The sequence below is a fragment of the Doryrhamphus excisus genome, chromosome 16 (assembly GCF_030265055.1).
Source record: "Doryrhamphus excisus isolate RoL2022-K1 chromosome 16, RoL_Dexc_1.0, whole genome shotgun sequence".
Taxonomy (NCBI): Eukaryota; Metazoa; Chordata; class Actinopteri; order Syngnathiformes; family Syngnathidae; genus Doryrhamphus; species Doryrhamphus excisus.
This window is the reverse complement of record NC_080481.1, coordinates 11,421,354-11,449,043: the sequence shown is the minus strand read 5'-3', so window position 1 is coordinate 11,449,043 and position 27,690 is coordinate 11,421,354. Positions and strand designations below refer to the sequence as shown.

At 39.8% G+C, this 27,690-nt stretch overlaps 4 protein-coding genes across 6 annotated transcripts; all 4 read left to right on the top strand.

Moving 5' to 3' along the window:
* Positions 1 to 3,704: 3,704 nt before the first annotated feature.
* pex10 (peroxisomal biogenesis factor 10) lies at positions 3,705 to 7,236 on the top strand. Its single transcript, XM_058051597.1, has 6 exons — positions 3,705 to 4,010; positions 4,308 to 4,388; positions 5,045 to 5,457; positions 5,637 to 5,809; positions 5,939 to 6,068; positions 6,212 to 7,236. The coding sequence occupies exons 1-6, from the start codon at positions 3,899 to 3,901 to the stop codon at positions 6,278 to 6,280; spliced, it is 978 nt and encodes a 325-aa protein (XP_057907580.1). The 5' UTR covers positions 3,705 to 3,898; the 3' UTR covers positions 6,281 to 7,236.
* A 562-nt stretch (positions 7,237 to 7,798) lies between these two features.
* renbp (renin binding protein) lies at positions 7,799 to 18,319 on the top strand. Of its 2 annotated transcripts, XM_058051959.1 has the most exons (12): positions 7,799 to 7,943; positions 8,652 to 8,761; positions 8,842 to 8,917; positions 9,007 to 9,082; positions 9,671 to 9,849; positions 10,884 to 11,111; positions 11,255 to 11,336; positions 12,106 to 12,281; positions 12,391 to 12,522; positions 13,050 to 13,137; positions 13,231 to 14,239; positions 17,047 to 17,180. In XM_058051959.1, exons 2-11 carry the CDS (start codon positions 8,661 to 8,663, stop codon positions 13,302 to 13,304), a joined length of 1,212 nt encoding a protein of 403 aa, XP_057907942.1. In that variant the 5' UTR covers positions 7,799 to 7,943; positions 8,652 to 8,660; the 3' UTR covers positions 13,305 to 14,239; positions 17,047 to 17,180. The 2 variants fall into 2 exon arrangements, with proteins under 2 accessions (XP_057907942.1, XP_057907941.1); XM_058051958.1 differs by lacking the exons at positions 7,799 to 7,943; positions 8,652 to 8,761; positions 8,842 to 8,917; ... (5 more) ...; positions 12,391 to 12,522; positions 13,050 to 13,137 and adding an exon at positions 14,560 to 15,895 and having other exon boundaries at positions 13,334 to 14,239; positions 17,047 to 18,319.
* Positions 18,320 to 18,587: 268 nt separating this feature from the next.
* LOC131104607 (uncharacterized) lies at positions 18,588 to 20,674 on the top strand. Of its 2 annotated transcripts, none has more exons than XM_058051960.1 (3): positions 18,588 to 18,817; positions 19,654 to 20,180; positions 20,338 to 20,674. In XM_058051960.1, exons 1-3 carry the CDS (start codon positions 18,775 to 18,777, stop codon positions 20,650 to 20,652), a joined length of 885 nt encoding a protein of 294 aa, XP_057907943.1. In that variant the 5' UTR covers positions 18,588 to 18,774; the 3' UTR covers positions 20,653 to 20,674. The 2 variants fall into 2 exon arrangements, with proteins under 2 accessions (XP_057907943.1, XP_057907944.1); XM_058051961.1 differs by lacking the exon at positions 18,588 to 18,817 and adding an exon at positions 18,962 to 19,280.
* A 9-nt stretch (positions 20,675 to 20,683) lies between these two features.
* igf3 (insulin-like growth factor 3) lies at positions 20,684 to 27,097 on the top strand. The gene is made up of 4 exons (XM_058051962.1): positions 20,684 to 22,379; positions 23,028 to 23,160; positions 24,358 to 24,542; positions 26,438 to 27,097. The coding sequence occupies exons 1-4, from the start codon at positions 22,335 to 22,337 to the stop codon at positions 26,645 to 26,647; spliced, it is 573 nt and encodes a 190-aa protein (XP_057907945.1). The 5' UTR covers positions 20,684 to 22,334; the 3' UTR covers positions 26,648 to 27,097.
* Positions 27,098 to 27,690: the final 593 nt, after the last annotated feature.

The following is a 27,690-nucleotide window of genomic DNA, read 5'->3' as shown; positions in this document are numbered from 1 at the left end:
GACTGCATGGGAGGCTGGTTGTGCCCAGGAAGGAGTCACCATCGATAGTCCTTGTTCTTAGCGACATGTTTGGTGATTCAGTCTTTATCCCAATTCTGGATCCAACAGGCTCCATCGAAGTTATTAATGATGACTTTGTAAAATAATGTTAACTCTGTTCTTGTGTGTTCTTCGGCGTCTACGTCACTCCTATATAATCCAATCTGTCTGTACTATGCCAGGAATAAAAAAAAATGTAATCCCATGTACAGAATGGTTAAAAAAAGAGCAGCTAAATTTGAAAATATTGAGTTTAGCTACTGTAGCATGGCACCTTTATAAAGCATATTGTCAACTGCCATCCAACATGGCAGGAGTGTTCCAAATTCCGTTCCGTTTTGGCTTTCCTTGATGAACAATGAATAAGATTCTCAGGAGTTGGAGTTTTCCAGCAAAGAAGCCTGATTCAAAATGGCTGGTCTTCAAGCTGTTCCAGTCACTCACCTACAAGCAGAGCCAGAGGGAGAGGCATAAAAAGAGTGCACTGTATTGGAAGCACGAGTGAAACATATGATTTCATATCACTCAGAACAAACACAAACGACTATAAATACTGTATATCACTCACTGCTTAGGGTTGACAACTGTCCTTCATTGAACTGGAAGGTGCACTTTGTCCCGTATTACAGTGAAAACCAAGAGTAGTATGTAAAATATCCATCAAATTAATGACTGAAAGGGTTCTTAATATAAAATTTTCCTGCTACATGACCAAATACTGGAAACAAAAGAGTATGGCTAACAGGGGATTGTGTTTCACAGGTCTCAGACACTACCAAGACTGATGGTATGCCTACAAGCAGCAACTTCAAGCTTGCTGAGCTTGTCAGCCCATTGGAAATCACAGGAAGTCATTACTCAATACAACAGCCTGACTCACTGTGTCAATCTTGCAAATATCGCTAAACTCATCACACAACAACTTAACACTCAAAAGCCACCAAGGACAAAAAACTATTTTAACATGTTCTCTTAATGCATTGCATGCATGCAAAGCATTCTTTGGTGCCTGCTAGGGTGATGCAATGATATCAGCCTCCCTCTAGTCTCTGGGATGCTCTGGCTCCCTCTGGTGGACAGAAGCAGAGCATCCATATATCTATTTTCTTCCTTCAAGAAAAAACGACAAATGGTAACAAACAGCAGTCGTCACACCCCACAGAGTTTACAACATCTTTCAAAACCCCATCTTCCAAATTCGATTGTGCCGAATTGAAACTGAAACACGGAACACAGAATTCCATTGAAACACCCAGGTTCAAAACCGCTTTAACCAATGAAAAGAGAATGAATATACAGCATGACAACTAACACTATAGCTATGCTATACTATAGCTTTGCTTTACTTACCGTTGAGTTTTTGGGCTATGATCTGACTCATGAAAAGATAAGATGCCCCAGAATTCTGCTTTAAACCTTTAGTGTGTAAAGCAGATCCACACAATGAATGTGTGTGTCTGATGGAGGAGGGGTTTGGTAGATGTGGTGGGCAGACAGGAGAACATGTTGAGAACTGTTTGTAAGAGGTTGGTCGGCAGATTGCTTCATCTGCAGGTCAGGGCATGTCCTTTACCATCAAACACAAATGTTTGGGGGGGTTGTGTGCGTGTGTGTGTGTATTTAGACACTTTGTCAATTTTATTTTATTTTAAGACTTTTACTGATATTGTCGAGCCCTAAAAGAGCCTCTATGAAACCACCTCTATGAATCAACTATGATGTCTTTGCAGGGCATTCAAAAATGTAGGAAAAAAACAAACTTTTGCTTAATTCATACAACTGTCCGGAGTCCGGTATCTATTTCAATTATTCAATTATTTTATGTACAAGAAGACATAGTTACTGTACATGGATGTTATGATGTATTGTGGACCGTTTTATGCAAATGTTTGGAGATTATCACATAATTACTGTATCGCAATACTTTCTTATCATTGAAGATAATACACAAAGCATTACCAGATGACTCAACCGGATCAAATTTGCCATGTTGTAACAAACTGTGGATAATGAACCATTGTTGTAAAAAAAAAAAAAAAAAAGATGCATAAAAGACATGGAAAATTCCATACAGACAAAAACCAATAACAGCAGATCTTCTGAGAGAAAGCAATTTGCAATAAAAGTATGAGATTGTCTCTGGCAATAACACTAGTGTTCAAAAAGGAGGCTCATAAAAATGGCTAAGCAAAGAACACAAGCATCCATTGTGATGTTTATCTGGTATTGTGATCAGATCTCCTCCACTGCAGCGTTGATTGACTTGGTTTAACGTTTGTGTTGTTTTAAAGCAAGTACAATCTCATATAACAACAAAAAAACATATTCCAAGACAGGTAAAGTCTGCTCAAGACAGTGAGATGCCATAGTTGACCCACATACAACTTTACAAATCCTTTAGAATAAAATTTTGCAATACGGTAAATCCACAAACACAGGTTGGTCAGGTTGCATCTTACCTGATTTTACATCCAAACACCACACTGCTCCCCACAGCATCCCTTTTCTGCTTGAAACAAATTATAATAGTTGACTTGAAGTCAAGAGAGGGGAAAACACGTTCCGGCTCCTCCTTTCACAAATGAAAGCAAAGTTCAACTTCCTGGTAAGCAGGATGGCGAACAGATTGTCCAAGGGTTGTTAGGACTGCATATGGAAAGACTCAGTGAAAGCAGTGGAATGGGCTTATAATGGGAAGTCCTCTTTGGCAGATACAGTACACCTTACTGGCTCAGGGGGAGACAAAGAAACTGGTTCTGCAACTTTTCGGACCGATCGCAGCAGAACTTTTTGAATGAATGAATGAATGCTCTTGACCTATTTTCTCAGTTTATTGTGGCACATTGTAAAAGCTGACATGATGTCATCAGATAGTCGTCAAATAGAGAGGACGATATTTGAAACTGTGATCCTGAACAGGTTGCCTTAAGTAATAAGTGACACCAATGTACATAGTCAGGATACTTTAATATTTCTTTGATAAATGTTCTCAGGCTCCAGTACATTCTTTATTAGTGTTTATCATTCATTTTCATCATTTTCTACCGCTTATCCTCATGAGGGTCGCAGGGGTGCTGGAGCCTATCCCAGCTGTCTTCGGGCAAGAGGCGGGGTACACCCTGTAATGGTCGCCAGCCCACCACAGGGCACATATAGACAAACAACCATTCACACTCACATTCATACCTATGGACAATTTGGAGCCACCAATTAACCTAGCATGTTTTTGGAATGTGGGAGGAAACCGGAGTACCCAGAGAAAACCCATGCACGCACGAGAAGAACATGCAAACTCCACACAGAGATGCCCGAGCGGAGATTTGATCTCCTGACTTTGTGGCCTACATGACAAAATTCAATAATAGTTAATTATTGTATACAGGTATTATGATTTGAGAATGCTGTAATTGTAAGAAATATGTTTTTCTATGCATGAAAATTCTAAATGATTACTTGATATATTTTTAAAACAAAAAATGACATTTGCTCAGAAAGCCAACAATGGAAAACTTTTGTATATCAGCATAGAACATGGTAATGTCATAGATGTAATAGACCTACTTGATTGCAATGCCTAAAATAACCGTTGGATGGCACTGTGACATTATGAACCTTGATTTTCAGTCTGGTGTTTGTTTACATATCGCCCACTTCCGCGTTGTTTGTCGTCATCAACTTGCGCCACACACAAAAAACATGAGCCGTTAGGATAGCAACACCGACAAATTAGTAAATGTATCGTGTAGGCAGGTTAGCGGTAATATTAAGCATTCCGTTGCTTTCATTTTTTGCCGGCGCCTCGTAGCAAGTTGAATATATGTAGCAGTAGCCTGTTAGCACCCATTCAATGTAAATCGCGATGCCCCTCGCCCCTGCTAACCAGTCTCAGCTAATTCGATCCAGTCAGAAGGATGAATATTATCAAACCTTCCTCAGAAACAACGCAAATGAAGCTTTTCAAACGCTTACGGGTGAGGGTTTTTTTGCCAAATCCACGCAGGTCTTTAAGTCCGAGGGTTAATCTGGTTGTTATTTTGGCTGAACCAAAAGTTGTATTCGTTACATGCTATGTGAATTGTGCAATATGCTAACCCTAATCCTAACCTTGTAAACTCATTCATCTTTGAATTGTCAATTCACTGATTTCTCAACTTCCCACGTATAAACAAACTTCTCAAGCAATAGTTTACAGGCAGTTTTGTTTGCCATCAATGTGTCCCCATTTGTCTCATTAACTTGCCCGTATTATTATTATTGTTTTATTCTAGGATCAAAAAGATGGTTGGACTGGAGGAAAGAAGTCGAGCTGCTTTCAGACGTGGCCTATTTTGGTTTGACAACACTCATAGGTAGGTTGCCCAAACCAACATAAAATGTCTGTGAGTCACCTGTTTTATGTGCTGACAGGAAGCCTGTGCGGGGATCTGAGCACTGGACTAATACGGTCACAGTTCCTGCTTCTAACCAGGACTGCAGCAGCAGCATTTTTAATGTACTGCAGCTTTTTTTACAGCTTGTGTCGCAAGCCTGGTGAGAAGGCTGTTACAGTAGTCTAGCCTGCTGGACACAAAGGCATGGATTAGCTTCACTAAATCTGGCTTAGACACTATTTCCATGATTTTGGCAATGTTTTGGGGGGTTGTAAAAAGCAGCTGATGTTATATATCTGATGATAAAACTAGCTTTTAGAGAGAGTCTCAGGGTGACTAATAAACACTGTCTTTGTTTAGCTGGTGAAAATTGTTTGCATCCACTTGGTACAGTGACAAAGTAAATCTGCAGGACCATGTTCGCCTGCCGTCTGTGACTGTAACTCTGAATGTATTCACCTCTTCATAAAATTAAATGTTTAATTCAAGTGGCACTGCAGCAACTACTTCACATTAGAAATAAATGTTACCAACTTTATATGATATCATATGCAGTATAGTTTTGCTGTGGTCACTGGATACAATACTTTGATGCTGATCTGAATTCAGTATTTGTAACCATCCATCCTTGTCAGGCTACCAAACCCTGGGTGAGGAGTATGTCAACATCATCCAAGTTGACCCCAGTCGAAGACGAATCCCCACGGCAGCCAGACGAGGCTTCTTTGTCTTCTGTCACACATTCCTGCCCTACCTCTTCGACAAGGTCTTGGTGTGTTTGGAAAATGAGCTAGAAGGTGGACAGGAATCTGGCTCCGGAATCAGACGGCGGCAGGTAGCATCAGGACCGTGGAGCCTGGAGCTTTGCCTGAGAAAATGCATTCAGAGGGCAGTGGGAGTGTTGTCAGAGCCCCAGAGGAGAAAGTGTGTGCCGGCTGTGTTTGTCCTACAGCAGACCCTGAGCCTCCTGCACAGATTCCATGTGGCTCTTTTTTACATCAGTGGCATTTTCTATCACCTGTCCAAGAGGACTGCTGGAATCAGCTATGTAAGTCTGTTAATGTGTTCAGGTCTTGTACCATATTGTACCTTCGTCTGCCATCATTAGAGCGGTCGGTGTCCTTGTGTTAATTACACTAAAAATGTAACCGCAGTATACACATAATGACAACCCTAATATATACATATAGTATGTATTTATTAATTAGCACAAGCTTGTGTGTGCAGCTTCGTGTCTCGGGGCTGAGGAGCGATGACAGGACCATCAGGAGCAGCTACAGGCTGCTGGGAGCCGTGTCCCTCATCCAGCTGCTGCTTACGTTGTGTTTGCAGCTCAATAACTTCAGACAGAGACAACGAGCCAGGCAGGAGTGGAAGTGCTACAGAAACCTTAGTGGCAGGTGAGTTAAGTATGTGGTGATGAGAAACTCTTCCGTATCACCTATGGGTGTACATGTTCAAATAAACCATGATATACATGGTCAAGATGGACACCTTTCACTGTTTTTAACACCCTTTTTTGTTTTTAGCCCACAGCAAACCCAGACATCCAGGGCTGCTCGCTGCATCCTCTGCCTAGAAGGGCGCAGACACCCGACCTCTACTCCCTGTGGACATCTTTTCTGCTGGGAGTGTATCACAGAGTGGTGCAACACAAAGGTAAGGCTCATGTCAGGATCAGCACACTCTCTACAGCACACTGTTGTTTAAGGTAATCAGAATGTACTGTTTACATGTTTTGAGAATGCATACAGTTGTTCCATCATGTACTGTGTGTCTCTTATTGGCATGACTCCTTACAGGCGGAGTGTCCCCTGTGTCGTGAGAAGTTCCAGCCTCACAAACTAGTATACCTGAGGAACTACAGCTAGAAGATGAGACACACGCAGTGTTGGTGGACTATTTTTTTTTTTTTTTTTTTTAACATACCTGCCTGCAAAGCTGTCCTCGGCAAACATGTAAAGACATGAATATTTTCCGCAGTCGTCTCTGCCAAACCACCGGTATTACACAGAGAAATATGATGTTGAAATCTTGTGTTTTTGGTTTGTTTTTTTATGAAAATATAATTCGTTTGATTGCATCAGTCAGTGATAATACCAAAAGAATTGTTTGATAATCACAATTACTGTTATGAAGCAATCCACGACGACTTGTCATTATTGAAGGAATACACAGTAATACAATACAAATTTACGGCAAGTACACTATTTTTTTCATGTCACTACAAATGTCTACTAGACAACTAAACAGTTCAGTTGTGCTTTACTTGAGTGGTAATGGTGACAGGAGATTGTTTAATTTTAACTAACTTTTTTATTTCCATCTAATCGAACACATCAGAGTTTAATGTGACAATTTTTTTACAGTACAATAGCAATATGGCTGTACAGTCAAACCACAAAGTGACCAGTTTATATTCTTAAAATATTGTGTATTTTTGTCAACACAACTGATCTTGAGTTGAAGATTACAGACAAGAGGAGGGAGTGAGCAAACCATTTCTGCAATGTCAGCTGCAATTGGCACAAAACAGGAAGCAAAATGTTCAACGTTGAATATTTCATGCTCTATTCAGTAAGACTGGTCAGCACATATGGTCCTAAACAATACAATCCTCAAAGGAACATTAGTATTAGAGCTCAGAATAATTTAATTCTGGCACATTATTCGTACATGAGCTCAACGCCTCAAAGTGCACAGAGATGGCAGCAGGAAGGACACAGCTTAGCAAATTGTTACTTGCTCTGTGTGCATCATATCAACAAATAAGTCTGAATGATTAATTTGTGCATTAAGAGTGTTTCATCTTGAAGATATCATTTAATAGGAAAACACTACTCTAAATGTATGTGCCTTAGTTTCGTGCAGTAACTCCTGTAAATTTACTGTATGTGCATTATTCATTAGTTCCTCAGTAACTACTGTATTTTGTGTACCCTATTGTGGAGACACCAAAATTGTTTTATCAACCTTAAAAGAGAATAGTTGGTTTATGTATGGAATTATACTATGTGCTGCTGCTGCTACATGTCATACATACGCAAACTTACCTGGATGCTCAGAGAAATATATACAGGTAATTCAGTACAATTGTATTTACCTGGCGCTCATAGTTATCTGTGCAGCAGATAATTTCATACAACTTGAATTAAAAAAGTGTCGGGACTAGAAAAAAACTGGGACGAGTTGCCATTTGCTACCTTCCTTTGAGCCAGGTAACAAAAATGCTTTAATATGACCTCAATTCTATGCCTGTGACATAATAATGACAAAGTAAATTACAGCGAGAATAAGATGAAATAGGAAAGTAATACACACAGTGAGCTGTAGATAGACTGGTCGGGAGAGGCACTTCCTGAACTTTTACGTCAGTGTCACGTTCCAGTGATTACGTCACAGGAGGCTTTCCGCTTTCTATCGTCTTCCTCGCGCAGTTTGTTGCGAAATCATGTGACTGATCAGTCGTAGTGCAAGAAGGCAGACAGGCAGGTAGGTAGTCACACTTCGCTGCTACTCCTGCAGTCCGGACAGGTAACTATTCTCTTATTGTGTGGTTTGTCCAAGTGTGTTTGTCTTTTTTTTTTTGGTCCAGTTTAAGCGGGACCTTGTTGGAACAGTTAACTTCAAACAGCATCGCGTATCGTATATTTAATGGCTTTGTTGTCGAACGCATTTGTGTGTGTGCAAAACAAAATCCGAAATGAGCTATATCTATATACATATATACAGTGGGCAAAATGGTGCTAGAAGCAGAATTAGCACATGTACGTGCATGGATAAATCTGCAATATTGCTCACTTAACTTCTATGCAGAGGTCCATAATAACGTGATAAAAATCTAAATCTGTAGTGGCAAACACCAGATGGCGCTGTTTTGTTTACTACTACGTTTTATAAAATTGAATACAAAGCTCTGACTCATCTTCCATTCATCCATTTTGTATACCGTTTATCCTCTGCTGGAGTTGGAGCCTATCCCAGCTATCCTTGGGCGGGACGCGGGGTACACTGGTACACATATGGACAATTTGGAGTTGCCAATTAACATGCATGTTTTTTTTTTAAATGTGGGGGGTCTTCCGGATCTGCTGACTGTGTGGCTTACATGCTAACCCCAAGTCCACCTGGGATAGGCTCCAGCATACCCGCAAAGATGGATGGATGGATTCAAGTTAACTTCAGATGAGTTAATCCATCTGAATTAAGTATACTTGTGAGTCATTCTTCTGTTTTCCTCAGAAAGGAATCATGTCTATGGTGAAGCTAGAGGAGTGCCGGGAGAAGATCCGCAAAGAGCTGAACAACGTCGTGGACTTCTGGCTCAAATACTCCCATGACACCGTTTATGGGTATTGTAGTTGTGTCAATTGTTATGTGAAATAGATTTAATTTAGTAGTCATCAGGATTACAGTCTGGATTATGTTTCAGGGGCTTCTTTAATTGCATTGGAAAGAACGGTGAGATTTATGATGAACTGAAGTATGTCTGGTTGCAGGGTAGACAGGTAAGCATCTGTGGTGGATGTGTCAAGAAAGACATGCACACTTTGCTATTGTCTGTCTAATGTCTCTTTGCAACTTTGTTCTTTCCAAGGTGTGGATGTACTGCCGTCTGTACAGAACAATGCAGCGGTTCCACAGCCCTGAAGTCCTTGAAGCAGCCAAAGCTGGTATGTCTGCTCATGTCAAGTACAGTCGGTATGGTTTATTGATAGATCACCTGAGAGGCTGGACCAATCAATCAACTAGGAGGAGGGAATTGTACCACTATCTGACATTTGGCCAGTAAAACATCAGTGAGACAAAAGAGATAAATCACTGTCTTCAGTGATAGGATTTTTCGATTGTATCCACCCCATCAGTGTCGTAACATACCTCATCATGTTGCTGGTTACTGAAACAAGCAAGTCAACACAAAGACAAATATTGACATGATCACTACTGTGATCAGTATCAGTGACCTGTAAACCGAAAAACACACTAACCAAGGTTCCACTGTAATAATAATGCATAGAATCTACAGCATACATACCGTACAATGCAAGATGGCGGCGCCCTGTGTGTGTTCAGCATCTGGCATATCTTTACTTTGCATCCTTGATGTCTCAAAAATCCATGTGGCAGCTTCTTAGGCTGTCAAATATTACATGATAAAAATATTGGTTATTTTTGCTGTAATTGAAGATGTTTCTTCAAGCTACAGTACATATCTGCTGTTTAGCTGTCCATATTAACTAATACATTCCCTTACATTTCAGGAGGGACTTTCCTCAGGAAGTTTGCCCGTGTTTCCAGCAGCAGCGGTCAGATGAAGTGTGCTTTCTGCTTAACACGAGATGGTAAAGCAGTGAAAGTACAGAGGACCATATTCAGCGAGTGTTTCTACATCATGGCCTTAGATGAACTCAGCAGAGTCACCGGAGACATGGACATGCAGGTACAAAGTGTGACAAGCAAATGTCATTGTGGTGTCACAGATTGAGATTGTGACAGTAAAAGGCTCATTCGCCATCATCAGATGCTCATGATTATCGCTTATCCTCATTAGGGTCAGTGAATGACGGGCTTGCTTGGTGGAGAAAGAGAGGAGGAATAAAAGCACATGTCAATATATCGAGGCCAGCAAAATTATCAAATTTGTGGTTAATTGATGTCACGGCGGTCGAGTGGTTAGCGCGCAGACCTCACAGCTAGGAGGTCAATTCAGGGTTCAATTCCACCCTCGGCCATCTCTGTGTGGAGTTTGCATGTTCTCCCCGTGCATGCGTGGGTTTTCTCCGGGTACTCCGGTTTCCTCCCACATTCCAAAAACATGCTAGGTTAATTGGCGACTCCAAATTGTCCATAGGTATGAATGTGAGTGTGAATGGTTGTTTGTCTATATGTGCCCTGTGATTGGCTGGCGACCAGTCCAGGGTGTACCCCGCCTCTCGTCAAGACAGCTGGGGATAGACTCCAGCACCCCCCGCGACCCTCGTGAGGATAAAATGAATGAATGATTGAATTTTCTAAATGTGTTTTTTTTTTACATTAGAGCTCTCTAGACATGAACTAGTAACCCTATAGGCACCTATACACTCCTATAATTCATTATTTATGACATTCCACAACTCTTTTGCTGAAGTGACTCAAACGGCTACTCGCTATAATGCAAGCAAGCTTTTCTAAACAAAAGAAGCTAAAAACCTAGCACTTCTACACAGCATAGAACTTTATCATGTCAGACATGACTTCATGTAGTAAAGGTAATGTAATGTAAGGTAATGTAATGACCAGAATATTACATATCACTTGTATTTCAACATTCATTCATTCATTCATTTTCTAGCGATAGTGAATGAATGAATGAATGATTTATGGGTTACTGTGGCAGACCTTCTCATGAGCAATACATTTGAAGAAGATGTTTGGAAATTGAGAGAGCGCTGAGAGCGCTGAAAAGAAAACTGTGTGCCTCGTTTCCCCCCACAGGAAGAAGCTGAACAGATGATGGCACAGCTCATTTTCTGGGTTCAGGTTGACCCGACAGGTCTGGGCCGACCCAAGCTGCCTGGAGACACACCTACCAACAGCATGGCTGTTCCGATGATGCTACTGTGTTTAGTGCATCAACTCACAGAAGGCCGAGAGCAGGAGGTAGTCCTGAAGTACAAGAAGCTGGGCAGCTGGTGTGTACAGCAGATTCTCCAACATATCCAGGTATGAACATGCCGTCATCACACAGCAGCCACTTTGGCGTCATAAAACTGTAAATAGTACGATAGCGTGAGAAGGATTACACAACAAATACTAAACTGATTCTGTAATTCATGTCCAAAACCAAATATATCTTCCTATTACAGAGAGGTGGCACAGCTATCTTGGAAAATGTGACAATGGAAGGAACAGAGTTGCCAGGTTGTCAAGGCAGGGTTCAGAATCCAGGTAAACCCCCCATTAGGGCTGGGCAATATATTGATATTTTTTTAAATAGAGATATTTACTTTAAGCACGATATCAAAACCAACCATATCGTTGATATCAATATAGACTGGATTTGCGCTGTATCTGTAGGAGGGGCGGGGCAGAACCCCTGAGGCTCAGCAAACAGGCTACCACGTCTTCAGTGGAAGAAATCAGCAAGGAATAAGCAGTAACTCAGTAGTATGGAGGTACTTCGAATCTAGAGTTGCTAAGCCTGATGCAGTTGACACGTTGGTATTCCTGCCAAAAAATACAAGGAAATACTTTTAATTCATTCATTTATTCACTTTCTACCGCTTTTTCCTCATGAGGGTCGCAGGGGTGCTGGAGCCTATCCCAGCTGTCTTCGGGCGAGAACAAGGAAATACTTGTTTTCTAAAAATGTTTACCTAAAAAATGCTACTGTTTACATTTTTTTTGAGTTGCTGACATTTTTAAAATGTCCTCTTAAACCAGGCACTCCTTCATATTTAGTTCATTTGTTATTAGCTGAGGATTTTGGCTTTAATGTTTGTCTCAACTGACTTTGTGGAAAAAAATATCAGGATATCGATATTCAACCTAAATATGACTTTTTGGTCCATATCGCCCAGCCCTACCTTTCACTGTTTGCTAAGTTCAAGACCAAATAGTTGGTGCTTGGCTCATCTCCAGCAAAGCTTTTCTATTAGCCTCCTTCCTGTACCTCAACGTATTCCATTTTATGTTCACCTTTCGGTCTCCTACTCAGGCCATGCCCTGGAAGCAGGCTGGTTTCTGCTTCAGTATAGTAAGGGATGGGGGGACATGGAGCTGCAACAGACAGCCATCGATAAATTTGTGGACTTACCCTTTCAATATGGCTGGGATAAAGAGCATGGTGGTCTTCTCTACTTTCTGGATGTGGATGGCCACTGTCCTACACAGGTAATTCACTGTTTGCAGGTAGACCGGCCGTAGGAGCCCATACGACTGGTGTTCATAACCAGGACATGCCAAAAGATGTACTTCATCAGACGTTCTTGTGTTTGAGCAGTTGGAGTGGAATATGAAGCTGTGGTGGCCTCACTGTGAAGCTCTTATCGCCTTCCTCATGGCCTACAGCCAAACCAAAAGACCCCAACTGCTGGAGAGATTCTCTCAAGTTTATGAATACACATTTAGCCACGTGAGTATCAATAACTGTCCAATCGATCATTTTGTCACTATATGTGTTCTAAGTACAGCCTTTTGAATGATCCACGCCTATGACCCACGACATTAGGTACACATGCATACTCTTGAATACTGAATTACAAATTTTCAGAGATAATAATTGGTACTATCACACATGATCAGATGAAGTGGTGGTCAGCTCAGTTCTCCTCCCTGATAATGTCAACATTGTTTGTTGTCTTAGTATTTGGTTGACAAGGGAATAACAGGTTCACATTAATGTAGATAAATATTTGTTCAGAAAAGCAACAGCAGTTATAACAACAGTTATTTGTTAACCTTTATAACCTTTAAAACTTAATACAGTATATACTTTCCACTTTTTGTACAACAAAACAATATAATGTACAACAATATAATGTGACATAGCAATCTGACATTTTAATGAGGAACTGTGGATGTTCCTTATACTCACTGTCAATACTTGTTTACATTATATTTCTCTATTTAACTATTTCCATGTGCTTTGACTGTGTGTAGTTTCCTGATGCCCAGAATGGTGAATGGTTTGGCTATTTATCACAAAATGGAAAAGTTGTTCTAGATTTTAAAGGAGGACCCTTTAAAGGTAAGAACAGTGTAGATCTGAAGCATATTTTTGGATTTTCAGTGTTGGGATAATTGCTTGTAGATCATTGTGTCTCTCTTCTCAACTCTTCAGGACCCTTCCATGTGCCTCGCTGCTTGTATATGTGTGAGCGTATTCTGGATGATCTCCTGAAGAATACGGAGTGACCTTTCTCACCGTTATGTTTTACAATGAAAGGGAGCACATCCAAAAAGCCAGCATCTTTTTTTTAGCATCTTCAGTTGCACAATTATAGAGTTTTATGAAATAAAACACTCCTGAGGAGTCACTTAAAGGGGGACAACTGGTATTCAGCATTGTTTTTAACGGTTGATAACAAATACATACTGTATATATATGCTGCATGTAAGACCACAACACAACTTAAAATCATACATTCATAGTAATATAAGTTTTTTTTCTTCATAGGTAATATCCATGACATTGTTACTGTTGTTGCAAACTAAATCCCCAAACCCAATATTATGATTGTTTCCATATTTGCATGGAAGAAAGTCCAGTGAAACCTTGTTTAGCATCTGCTAAAAGCTTTTTGTGAAAAGCTACGTTTCAAGCATAACCTTCACTTTGACACAAATGTAGCCATATATATCTAGCCAAAATGTCTAAATAACCACGCCACAATATAATATTAAAAATGGTTGTTTTACATGAAAAAAATGTTTTAACAAATATAACACTATGAACTAATAGTAGACGCTAGTAACCAGAGGGGGTCAGTATTGATACCATAAGGTTATTGTAGCTACCTCAACACTAAAGGAAGAAGGGGGAACCGGAAGTAACCGGAAATTAAAGCACAACCACATCAGAGGGAAAACCGTAGGCCGGAATTAAACTTTAATATACGTGGTGGTTAATCTATAGTTTGAGGCAGGCTGTGTAGATCTTTTACCAGAAACAACGATGGATGAAGAAACGCCGACTTTGTTTACTAGCTTGCTAGCCTGCCATCGTTTGCTTGTTCCTGGAATTAGCATGCCTCTTTCAAGTTGGTGTTGAGCCTCCACGGGTGGAATAGGACCAACTTATTTGAGGAAATCATGTATTCCACACGTCGAGATGACCGTGCAGCTCAAAGGTACAGTCGGCAGCCATTTAATTTGTCCTTTGTGGGTAGGATACTCAGGTGTTTCTAATATTGTGGATGTGCATTTCCATTTATGGTAGCATTACATTTATAATATCCTGGTTAGCTACACGAGAAGGGCAAAATATCCAATATTTGAGCAGTGAAATTAGGAAATTGTGTATTCTTTTGCATCCATTTCGTCATGCAAATATTTACAAGGGTATGAATAATTTTTAGGAAAATATAAATCGTAAAATATACGGAATTATAATTTCATTTTCCTCCATGGTTATAATACTTCTCCAGCTAATTTATTTATTTTTCCTCAGAGGGACGGGTGTCTTCTACCAAGCCATACCTGGGGTGGGATCTGACGGAAAGAAGATCATGACGCTGATTCCTGTTCAATTGGTCAATGGGAAATTTGTCCATACTCAAATAGTCAAACCGCAAACACATCCTCCAGCATGCAAGTTTATACCAGTAGCAGGTGCAGCTGCACCTATTCCCGGTGGAAGAAAGGCAGCCTTGACTTCTTTACCGACAAAACAACCAGGCAACGCGCAGGTTCCCTTTGTGAATGCCTTACCTGATGCACTTGGTACAGCAAATCAAGGACTGGCGCTTGGTATGTCATCAAATACCTATTCACGAAGGATTGTTGTACAGAAAGTGCTCCCCAGAGTTCTGGTGCGAGCAGCTCCAGCTTCTGAACCTGCCTCCCCATCAGCCAACACCTTATCATGTTCGACACGTAGGACCAACGGCTTGTCAATGACAACACAACAAAGCAGTGCTCTTAAAAATAATTCAGAAGCTGAGTATATTTGCTCAACACCGCCGAAGACTTCACCGTCACTGGGAGTATCCAAAGCAGATTTGAGGTTAACTCCAAAGGTTTCTCATAGCTCCAACAGTCCGATGAAGTGGGTGATTGAAGAGGTTAACTCTAACGAATTATCTCTTGACCATTCACATTCAGTTCATCTCAAGCCTGTTCAGACAGCGAAAAAGGGCAACGAAAACATGGAAGTCGTGGAAAGAGTGAAACCAGTTTCTCCAACACTCTTGACCAGAAGCTCCAGTAGTGAGAATGATCATCGAAAAGAGTTGATCATGTGTGATGGCAGGCTGTTTTTTGCTGCCAAAAAGTGCAGCTTTTCACTTCCAAAAGGCAGCAAGGAAACAGTTTCGCCCACTGCAGAAGCAAAAGCCCCAGTAGTAGTTTCAGAGGCGCCACATGAAGTGATAGACCTTTGCAATGACGACAATGAAGAGGATTCATGTCAAACAACACGATTGACCGCTTCTTTGGATGAAGATAACGTCATATTTGTGTCATACATTCCTCCGAAATCGGAATCCACCCCAACCCAATGTCTGGTACCAGAGTCACTTGAGAATGAAACCACAAGGAACCTGCGAAGTGTGACTGAACATAACAAGACAACCCTCAGTTCTGATACTGTCCATGATCAGCTAACATGTGAAAGCCCAAACACAAGGGTCACAGCACTAACGGATAGCAATATGGACGCAGTCATAAACAGCCAACGGAGCACTGAACAACAGTCTGACAACTTGCAGCTTTCCTTAGAAATGACAAGTCTGTCCGATTCCAGTATTTCAGACCGCAACGAAGGGGAAGCCACAGATAAACTAAAGGTGAGGACACTGCTAATGTGTTCCAATTGGGTTTGGGTCTCCTCTTTCCTCCTAACTTCTTTATATTGTTAGTATCTCCCTGTTGATACACGCTTTACACGGTTTCTTTTGAAGAATTTATATGAAATAAGCATGTTCACTCTGTGTGTTTGTGTCGCTTTTCACCGATACTCTCGATACTCCGGTTTCCTCCCACATTCCAAAAACATGCCTGTTAGGTTTATTGGTGACTCCAAATTGTCCATAGGTATGAATGTAAGTGTGAACGGTAGTTTGTCGACATGTGCCCTGATTGGCTGGCGACCAGTCGAGGGTGTACGAAGACAGCTGGGATAGGCTCCAGCCCGACCCTAGTTGGGATAATCAGCATAGAAAATTTATGGATGGGTAATAAGCTCAATAATTTGACTGGTCTCAATACATTGCCATGTGCATCTACAGTATGTATGATTTCCTCATCTCCCTCCTCTAACAGGAAGAGGTTTCAATCTGTGCATTGGTTTCAGCACCTTGGCGTTTGTTCCATAGAACAACAGCATGAACGGAGTGAGCCCTTATGTCTGTTATTAGCAGGGCCGGAAGAGTGTAGTAGAAATTAGATTAGTCGATCACAATATATGTATTGCCTTTTAAAAAAAAAATGTCATCGTACTTTTCTTAAAGGGGATCTATTGTGCTTGTTCCACTTTTTGACCCATACATTTACTTTTCAACAAACAAACAATTTCAGATAGTGTGCTGCGCAATTGGAATGAGCCCTGAAAAAAGTTTGAAAAGGCTCAAAATGCTCAGTTTCAAAAGGCGTGGTAAAACTGCTCCTTTGTGATGTCACAGAGGGCCAGACTTCATAATATGGTTCATAGTTAGGAAGCACTTTGGGCGTGTGTCCAATCACAGTGTAGTGGGGATGCCCGGAAGCACAAATATAACAGGTGCAGGTTCTGCAAAATCTAAAAAGCTTTCTGTGCGGGTTATTGTGTGTAGCTGCTCTATAGGAGACCACAACTCAATACAAAGGGTCGAAGGAGGAGTCTGTCCCCCAGTGGGGTCCTGACAGTAAATAATTAACCACTGCTGTAGCCTAATATGATAAGGAAGAGTCTTTTTATGTGAGACCACAAGTAAAGCGTAACTTTTTTTTTTTCTTGCAGATGTCTACAAATGCACTGACAGTTAACAGATCATCTCCCACAAACCAGATGACCGACCTCCATATAAGGAAAATCTTTGGGATTATAGCGGATGTGAAAATTTGCCTGCAGAGGATTAATCCAGCATCAAGTGAGGCTGGATCCAAAGAGCCTAGGAGACCCACAAACCCGTTGAAAGACAAAGAACTTCATGTGCAGTACTGTTACACTCCTCAAGGCCCGGACAGCACAAGTGTTAAAAAAACAAAACGTTCCGCAGATGGTATTTTGCCGGGAGTTATTGTTACTTTAAGTCCTCACGCACATTATCTGGACACAGAGCCATTGGTGGGCTTAGTGGAGCCAATAGATGACGATGATCTTTCCAGCATAGAAGAAAATAACTCTCAGGACTCGGATATACAGACCCTCAACAGTATTCCTACAAATACAAGTAGAATGGGAAGGGCCAGGAAGCGCACAATGTGTCCATGTTGTGTACCAGGTAGTTCAGGTCGGACAGCAAAGTCCAGCCTGAGGGTAGAGGAGCCAGAGAGGTTGCCATGGACAAAGGACCACATGAGTAAAAGTGGTGGACGCCAACAAAAATTAAAATCAAACAAAAGAATGTAATTGCCAACAAATCATTTCCAAGTGCTCAAGTCCTGCATTATTTATTTTCTTGGAACGTCATTCTTCACCAAGTAAAAAAAAAAAAAAGTTGGTGGGTTGCGACTGAATAAAGAAGCAATGCTGTGAATAGTTTATCCACATCTTTATTAATTCCACAGGAGGGGTCAAATACAACAGTTTGTCACAAGCAATATTGTACAATAACCAATTATAGAGAACTTGTTTGTTGAAAATAGGAAAAAACAAGGTATAACTGTAATTATATAGATATTCATGATGGTATATTTTAACAGGTAAACTTTAGTCAGAATTTGTAATTCTACTTTGGCAGTCTGTTTTAATAACGGTTATAACATTGTGTTGTTTACGTTAGAATAGGAATTTGGAAAGTCCTATACACTGCCTTGTAAAAAATAGTGAATAATCACTGTCATGGCAACCTAAGGTCTTACTTTACTGGTCTGCACCTTTAGTGAACCAGCCCGGCCTCTACTGCGCAAGCGTCAACACTGACAATTTTGTTGTGAGTGCATACTGTTAAGATTTTTACTGCACTCTTAACTTGTGTGTTTAAGAGATATGACTTGTTTAGTCATTTTACAACATGTATGACTTTATAACATTGTTAAATTTATACAATAAAAACTAATTGTCAATATCATTCGACGCATATTGTGTTGTAATTACATCTGTCACGATAGGAAAAATAAAGGCGATTTGAAGACAAAATGTTCTTAAATAGGAGATTTAGTCATTCAGGTTTAAACACAACCGAATTCTAAGTGCTCAAAAACGGAAATCCGTAGCTTGTAAATGTAGTTTGTGTCTGTGGTATAGGTTATTGTAGAAAACAGTAAGTATAATCAAAAAGAGCATCAAGCATTTTTACAAAACATCTGTTTTGGTGTCTTCGTACCTTGCCAATCTCTACTTCCGTTTACTATTGTAAACTCTTTGACGAATTTCATCGGAAGCTGTGGCATTATTACAGCTGATATGTGCTTTGTCGTCAGAAGAGCGAAATAATAATACACGTAAGAAGTGAATGTTTAGATACGCACATGTGAATAATCGTTTGACAAAACTCCAGGCGAAATCAACACCAGCCATGCTGTGATGTCGGAAGAGGATCAAGAAGGCGCCTTTCGACAACCATATAGTAAGAGCGGCACGTCGTCTTTGTTTCTTTAACGTTTGGCCGACATAAAATTTGTGTTTCGACGACTTTAAGTAATGGACAAGTGCAATAAAAGGTACCGAACTTACTCAGAAGCCATTTTCTCCTACTTTGTTTACAACGGCACTTAAAGTTACTGGCTGGGTCATGTTGAAAGCCATGGGTCGTTTTGCATTAGACATTTTGGTAATCCCAAACAGGATTATTTTTCATTTCCGCGGGAAATTTAAGTAATTTCATTTCAAAGTTGGTGTTTTTCATAAAGTTGGTGTGGAGCTGTGACGTCATTTAGAGGAGGCGGAAGCTTTGCTGTAGTTTTGTGTTAGCTTGAGAATGTGGTTTAGGTTGACTTCGGGGTCTGCATCCCACTAGGCTACTAGTCTACGAAGGCCAGACGTTCATATGCTCTTCCTCCAGCTGCGAACCAGCCTTGTGAATTCAAATGGTATAGCCTTCGTCGCACTTCCTGGTTGTGTCACGTGTTCTCATATTTATATATATCCCCGCGACCCTCGTGAGGATAAGCGGTCGAAAATGAATGAATGAATGACAGTAAAGAAACAAAGTTATTAATTTTTTTCAATTAAGTAATCTGTCAGGGTAAATAGCAATTTTATACAGGCAATAATCAAAGTACACACAGACTGTATCCTTTGACCCTTGCTGAACTGAGCTCTGATGAAGTATTGGGTGACAACATGCATGAAGGGGGTTGAACTCTAAATGTATTACTATTTTTCTCAGAATATTGTCGACTTCCTTCACTGTTTCACAATATGGTAAGCAAACACCCTGATGAAAACTTTCTGTGTCTTCAGGAAAGATGAATGCCCTCGATGGATTAGAAATGTTCATCCCAGAGGAGGCTCAAGTGAAGAGCATAGCAATTTGGAGTTTACCATCCTCAATGATCAGAGCAATCGGCCTCCCCACCATGGACCCCAAAGGCATAGACAGGATTGCAGATTCCCCACTAGGCATATGGATTTGTCCGGCAGTCTTGCGAAGCAAAGACCATGGATCAGCACAACGAAATGCAGCCTCACTTCTAACAGCTGAGTTTCAGCTTGCCCGGAGTCCTTTGAAAATAGCCTTTGTCTCTTCTAGCGTGGAAGCTTATAATGTGTTGAAGGACAATGCATACGGGAAGGGTGCGACCCGTCCCCCTCATACCGCCCTCTTGTCTCCAGAAGTGGCACTTCACAGCTCTGAGGATTTTATCATCATTTACAATGAACAACTTTACCTGATGATGAGAAACGTCAAACCGAGCCAACGGGTGACATGTAAAGCCCAGCAGCCCATCATCGCTCATTCAGCATCATCAGCTGAGAGACAGACGGAGGTAAGAATGAGGACAAGTGGAAATCTCTTTTGAGGCATCTATGTGTGATCACTGGTATTGACGGAAAACTAATAATAGAACATTCCTTTGAAACTGTTAAACTGTTTACTTCAATTAATTCAAATGTATCATTTTCTTTTCTTGCTAAAAAAAAAAGCTTAACGACAGTGAACCTGTGGAGCAGCACATTACATGTGAGGACACACGTGGCGACAAAGTAGAAGATTTTATTGACAAAGAAACTGATTGGTCATCATCTCAAACTGCTGATGAACTTCGAGAAGACTGGGATGCCGTTCCAAATGACAACCAGAAATTGAACACAAGTCTGACTCTGGACTCAGACTTTTGCTCAACACAGAAAGAGGACTTTGATTTTAATGAACTTGAGCAACGGGAAAAGATTGCTCAGATAAAGGCCAAATTAAAACAGAACAAGGCCGCACTCAACAGCCTGCATACTCCAAAATGAACACAATCAGAGAAAATGAGAATATGTTGCATTTTATTATTTTATATTTGGCTTATGTGGTACATGTTTTTTTGTGAAAAAATTGTAAATTTATCTTGGCTGATTCATCAAACTTCTGGGTTTAAAAATAGATGAAGTACTAAAATAATCCACATGGTGGTGGAGCTCCATCAAACCAGATGAAAACACTATTGAAGTGCTTGGGTCTGTTTGGCACACAGTGTCACAGCGGATGAAACAGGAAAAGTACCCTTCAGACATGTACTGTAAGTCCAAAAGTTTGCACCTTTATGGAAGATGTTTGAGGTGAGTGGATGAAGTATACTTTGAGAATGAGGATACTACTATTATTTACAATTTATCACTCAAATTTTAATACATCTGTCTATTTTTAATACCACTTTTCCTCATTTGGGTTACGGGTGAGCTAAAGCCCATTCCAGCTGACTTCAAGAGGTGTCATATACAGGACACAGACATTAACACTAAATAGACAATTTACAATCTCCTTTGCACACACAAGAAGATCGTGCAAACTCCCAATGGCGATTCAAAATAGTTCTCCAAATAGTGAGGTTTTGTAGTTGTACTGTATTTTTTGTATTTATAGCACAGAAACGTATTCACAACAGTTTGTAACAATATTAGAGCCCTCTAGATATAAAATAACACCCCTATAGTCACGTTTACACCTGTATTACCCAACACATACACATAGTACACATAATTAGAGTAAATAAGCTATTTAAGACATAAATAACACTCATGCTCCTGTGTGTTGCTATAAATTTGTTCGCCAGGGTAACAATGCGTGGGTAACGGCCGAAACATTAGCCTGTGTTTTATTAGGGAGTATTTTAGGTTAATTCCGAACTCTTAATTGTCTATATGTGCTCTGTGATTGGCTGGCGACCAGCCGAAGTCAGCTGGGATAGGCTCCAGCATACCCCTGCGACCCTACTGAGGATAAGCGGTAAAGAAAATAAATGGATGAATCTGCCTGTGGTGAGACAATTCAAACCTAGTGGTGAATGTCATAACATAACAAACATATGGGAACAAAACAGTCACATTACTGACACCTAGTGCCAGTGTAGAATATTACATCTTTAAATGCGTCTTTTGAATACCTTGTATTTGTAGTTTAATTTTTCTACTTAAAAAATGCATATTTAGGGGGAAAAATAATTTTCTGCAATATGCATATGATTTGACTAATAAGCCATATTCAGCCACAAAAAGCATAATTAATATATATAATATATATATATATATACACCTTGATAAAGCAAAGCCAAGAGCCAAAGTGGCGAGGGACAACTACATAATTTTTTTTTCCAAGTAAAAAATATTCCTCTTTATTGTTCTTTCAGAATTTACGGCAATGAATCAAGTGTGACAAAAGCTATTTAGCATAGACATATAGACCATTTATATTCACTGTATCATCTTATCACACACGATGGATATCGTGTGACAAAACAAAGTAGGAACATTTTTCGAACAAGTTCAGCCACTGTAACAGAATGTTGAATCATCTGATAAGAAAATCGCTTTAAGATTTGAGCATGAAAGAGCGCCAACGAGCATAGGGAGGCCATCTCTGGGGTATGGTCCTCCCTCCTTCGCCTGCAAGATAATATAATACTGAAGGTGTGCAAAAGTCACATCGCACAGTCAGGATGAATGCCTCACCATGCCCTTCCGAACGATCTTGGACATTGAAGGTAAAGAGAAGTCATCTTGTACTATTTTACACTATTTTTTTGATTTAATAGCATTCTCGTGTAAAGACAGTGGTGCTGTCCAGTGCATACCAACTATATAGGAAGCAATTTTTCAGGACACCGTCTAGTTGCCACCTAAAGTAAAAACACTGCTGAAACTCAGAACCATTTTTTTTAACTCTCGGTATAAATGTTTTTCATAAATTGTTGATATTAGCCTTATATTGACATTCTGGTGGTGTTTGTTAAAATTCATGCAAATGTTCTGGAGCCATATGATGAAGCTGGCATACACTATTTTTAAAACATTTGCCAAGATGCTGAATAATGTTGACAGATGCATATACTGTATGCTCGGTGATGGAAAAGCAAGTGACAGTACTTGACATTTGATCTCTCCATTAGAGCATGTATGTGTATGTCAGATGTGCTAACTATTGGTATCCAATCGTGTTTTTATATGGAAAAAGACAACTACTAAGGCTAAATATAGAGAGAACTACAATATGAACATTCATGAATAACAAAACGAATCACTATGATTTCATCACCAAACTTCCCAACTGAAGTAAAATGTAGTTCTGATTCTTTTTCTTGGCACAGTTTGCATGTTTTACAGTAAAAAAATGTGTGTCCACTGGTCCTCAGGTGTTGTGCATGTTCTACTCTACCATGTGCCTGCTCAACTGGCCTCTCTACTCAGAAGCAGCCAAGCTCCGTTGCGGCACCGACCTCCTCAATGACCTTCTATTTGTGTGTGGCGATCGCGGGATCTATTTTGGTATGACAGTCCTCACGCTTTGTGTTGTTTTACGGTGGCTATAAAGAAAAGAGAAAGACGTCACATAATATTTGTATTAGTAGCGTTGACAGGATGCCAAGGATGCCACACTGGTACCACTTGGAACAAAATCACTGGCAATCACAGCTTTTTTTAAATAATTTTTGTGAACCATATAAATTATCTAGCTATTTATCTATTACACATTTTTTGATACTGCAACGAGAGCTGCCAAATATTGTCTGCTTTGTTTTTTTCTGTTTGTGGTAATGATTGCCATACTGCAGAAGATAAAGAAAGATATGGACATGGTCATCATGTCAGAGCATTCTTTGAATGTTCATACAACTATTTATTATGTGATATTTTCAGCAAGTTGGATAAATATAGCTTCATTGCAATATTATATTATTAGGGAGTAAATATGTTATCGCTTCGCACATTCATTTGAACATTTATTACAAGTCACTCATAGGTGACCTTTCACCTGATTACCTTTCTCCTGTTCAGACCAAGGTCGCTGTCTCCATCTGGTATCAAAGTGGTGGTAGTCCATCAAAATGGGTGCACACCCACAAGAACACTGTGCCACATTGTGTGATAGCATGTCGCAACACTTGCTCTCATCTCTGAGAACAGCTTTGTTTAAAAAAAAAAAAAAAGAGTAGAGAGAGTAATGCAAAGGAACAGTGCAAGGGAACTAATATTCTCGCAATGTTGACCTGGGCGTAATTAAGTGTATTTTTAAATATTCTTAATCACCTTAATAATAAAAAATAAAATGCTGTGGAGCCTATCCCAGCTGAGTTCTGGTGAGAGTCACTCGCAGGGCACATACTGTATATACAAATAACCATCCACACTCACATTCATACATATGGACAAATTAGAGTCGCCAATCAACATAGTAGTGAGAGCCCCTTCAGTGCATCGTTATATCATTATCCAATTTATGTATTATGTACAGTAGATAACACCAACATCACTGAGAATCCAGTTCACGTTTTCCCTGTGACCTTGCTTGAACCCTGTTCCTGCAGCTTGTGTGTACCTTTGAAGCACACAGCCGATTAGATCAGCGTGAGAAGAACAATTACAATATTTTCCAATGTCATGTCATATAATGTATACAAATACAAGTCTGGATTTGGGATTATTTCTAAAAGGCCCTAATGATGGGTTTGTGTCTCATGGCAGGTAAAGGTACACGGCCTGGTTATGGTTCCCGGCCGAGAGGGAAGGGGATCGTGGACAAATGTTGCAGGTCGAATGGCTGTGATCTCCATCATCTGGAGGTCTACTGTGCTAAGCCAAAGAAGCAACAGCCGACTACAGCATGGCCAAGCACAAGTACAGAACCCCACACCACAAAACATGACGTGGTAAGAAATACGCTTTTTATGTAAACATGGTCCTTTCCTCAGTATATACAGTACTGTTGGTGCCCCTGTTCATGATATAGCCATTTTTATAATGGCTCCACATTATACACTGTTTGTTTAGGGCCCCAATTGGACCAGGGCTGGCCCTGTGTTTCCTGTAGTACAGGGGTCTCAAACTCAATTTACCTGGGGACCACTGGAGCTAGGGTCTGGGCAAGGCTGGGCCGGGTTTTCCACAAAAAAAAACGCATTTATTAAAAACAGAAAAATATACAAACTTTTTCAGTGCTTTGGTTCCGATTTTGTACAATAAAAGCTCTGATAAAACATTCCACTGTTCTCAAATATCTTAATTTTTATTTTTCTGCACAAAATAAGATGAAAAATAAATAAACAAATCAAGAATAAAGAAAATCAATCAATCAGTAATAAATAAATATAATAATAATAATAAAACGGAAAATAATAAAAACTTAAGAAACCACATATAGTTGGTGGGTAGACAAATTATTTTTTTCAGATTAAAATGAACAAAGCATTATTAGAGCCCTGTAGACATGACAAAACACGACTATAGTCACATTTATACTTTTTTTATTTACAACATATTGCGCAACTGCAGGGTCTTGAGACACATGCTAACTCGCAAACTAAAGAGCTAGCGACCTAAACGGTAGCCTTCAAGTTATTTCCTTTAAACTTAAATATCCCAAAAACGTACCACTTCCACACGGATAGGGAGGATAACTATTAACAGTTATTTAACCTTTAACATGAACATTAATCAAGCGTAATAATTTTTTCTGGGTACATGATACCATACAGCAGGGGTCGGGAACCTTTTTGGCTAAGAGAGCCATGAAGACCAGATATTTTAAAATGTGTATCTCTGAGAGCCGTATACATTTTTTTAAACATTGAATGCAATAAAATGTGTGCATTTTTATGTAAGCCCAACAGTTTTAGATATAATGGGCTCTAATTATGTAGACCAGGCACACTACCCCACGCCAATGGGGTGTGGCCAGCACACTTTTGTGTGCAGCGCAGTGTCCAATAATAAATCAAATACTTGCTGCCATTAATGCAACTTCTGCTGCTGCATGGTTTTGTACCGTACTCAGTATATTTCATTCTTTTGGCCATCTTTGCCAGAAGGCTTGATTCTGCAGCTTTAGCTAGGTGACTATTTGACTAAAGGAGGAAAGTTACATTTACATTTTAATGACCGAGGTATACTAACGCATTACCCAGTAATAATCGAGTTTTGGTGTTTGACCTGGAAAATATCATCAGGAAAGATAGATATGGTCGGCCATATTGCAGTAGAAAATAGATGAACGAATTAAAATGCATAAGAAAGTTGTTGATTTTGAATATTTTTAACAGTGATTTCTCTGATGTTTACTTTAAAATGTTAGCAAACATACATTTTTATTGTGGTATGAAATGCTTGAGAGCCAGATACAGTCATCAAAAGAGCCCTACCTGGCTCCCAAGCCATAGGTTCCCTACCTCTGCCATACAGCATCCATATCAAACTTGCACGGGCCGCACTAACATTAAACTTTCATATCAAGGCGGGGGCCCGCGTGTTTGTAATAGTAATCCCCCAACACTGTTTCATTATGAGACTGGCAAAGGTGTAAAGAGGCCCGTGACTCAGACCCCGTTGCCATAAAAACACATCCAATAAGGATTTTACAGCTATTTACTCATTCATCAAATGTGTATTGTTACATTTACAAGATTGATATTATGGTAAAAAAAAATGCATATGCCAAACAGGTGTCCACGCAGCAAATCCTTGTAGGTAAAACAACACACCAAGGTCAGCTGATGTGGCGAGATGGAGTGCTTACCAAGTCCTTGAAACGCTTATCTGTTTCTTGCAGGCCAATCAGTTCCAGGCGGTATTCCACAAAAGACTCATAGAACACCTGGGTCCTCCCAACAGTCCAAAGAGAGAGGCTTATAGGAAAAAAACAAAGCCTTCATTCCCAAAGAAAACCAAAGTTTCATCCACACGCAGGATGAAGATGAAGCTACAGCACACAACAAGTGGACCTCCCTCAAGAAGCACTACAAGGATATTATCCTTTTAATTATTTGACTTCTTCAGAACGTGCCAATGAGTCTGTTGGCCAATGACTGGCTTGTACTCCTCAAAAAAGCTGCTGTTTCTTTCATATTTTGCACCCCCGAGTTCATTTTAAACATGGTCCATTGATAACACACATTAATATATTTATTCTCCAAACAGCTGTTTCGCCCAACTCTGTACACTGTATGTTTTCCATGAGTGCTATTTTATTTATTCTAGTATCAGCAGCATGTGCCACATTCTGTATTATATCTTTTTTTTTTCTGTGAATAGTTTTCTAAGTGCTTGATTATTCGGATTCAACACTTACTGTGTATTTAAAGCTCATTTCTTACTGTCTTTCAAGTATTGATAGACAATAATATTCCATGCACTTTCATAACTTTCATTAATAAGCAAAACCTCAGTAGTATTTTCATTTTGTTTGTAAATTATTTGTAAATTCATTGTCCAGTAACGTTGACTATTTATTTGTATGACAATGTACAATTTAAGTGGAGATTAATTAAGATGACTGATGTTTTTTTTAAGTAATAAAACATTTTATTATCAAAATAGTGAATGCGCAGACATGATTGAGGGATTATTTTGTGCACTACACACCGTAAAGTTAATTTCTATTTCACCAACAATTCAACACGATATTGTTTACCACAACTTGACCTGATGTTTTGACGTTGAGCCCGAGTGACACGGAAAACAGATGATTCATATTATAGCAACAAGGGTGAAGTTATCTTGTCCCTTTGCAACACTTCAGAAGGTCATCGCAGAATAAATTCATTGTTTTGGGAAATACAGATATTACCTAAATGATGGAATTGGGATTGGCTTATCTGCGTTTTGTCCTGAAGATTCAACAATTCTAGGTTATTAAAGGGTACAACTGCAAAATGTAATTTGTACGCGATTAATACAATTAATTGCATTCATAATATTTCTGATAATCCTCCACAATAAAGCCGGCCAGCCTATTAAGCAATATAAGCATATGCTAAGGACATGGTGGCCTCCTGGGGGTGCCACAAAAAGATGATATATATG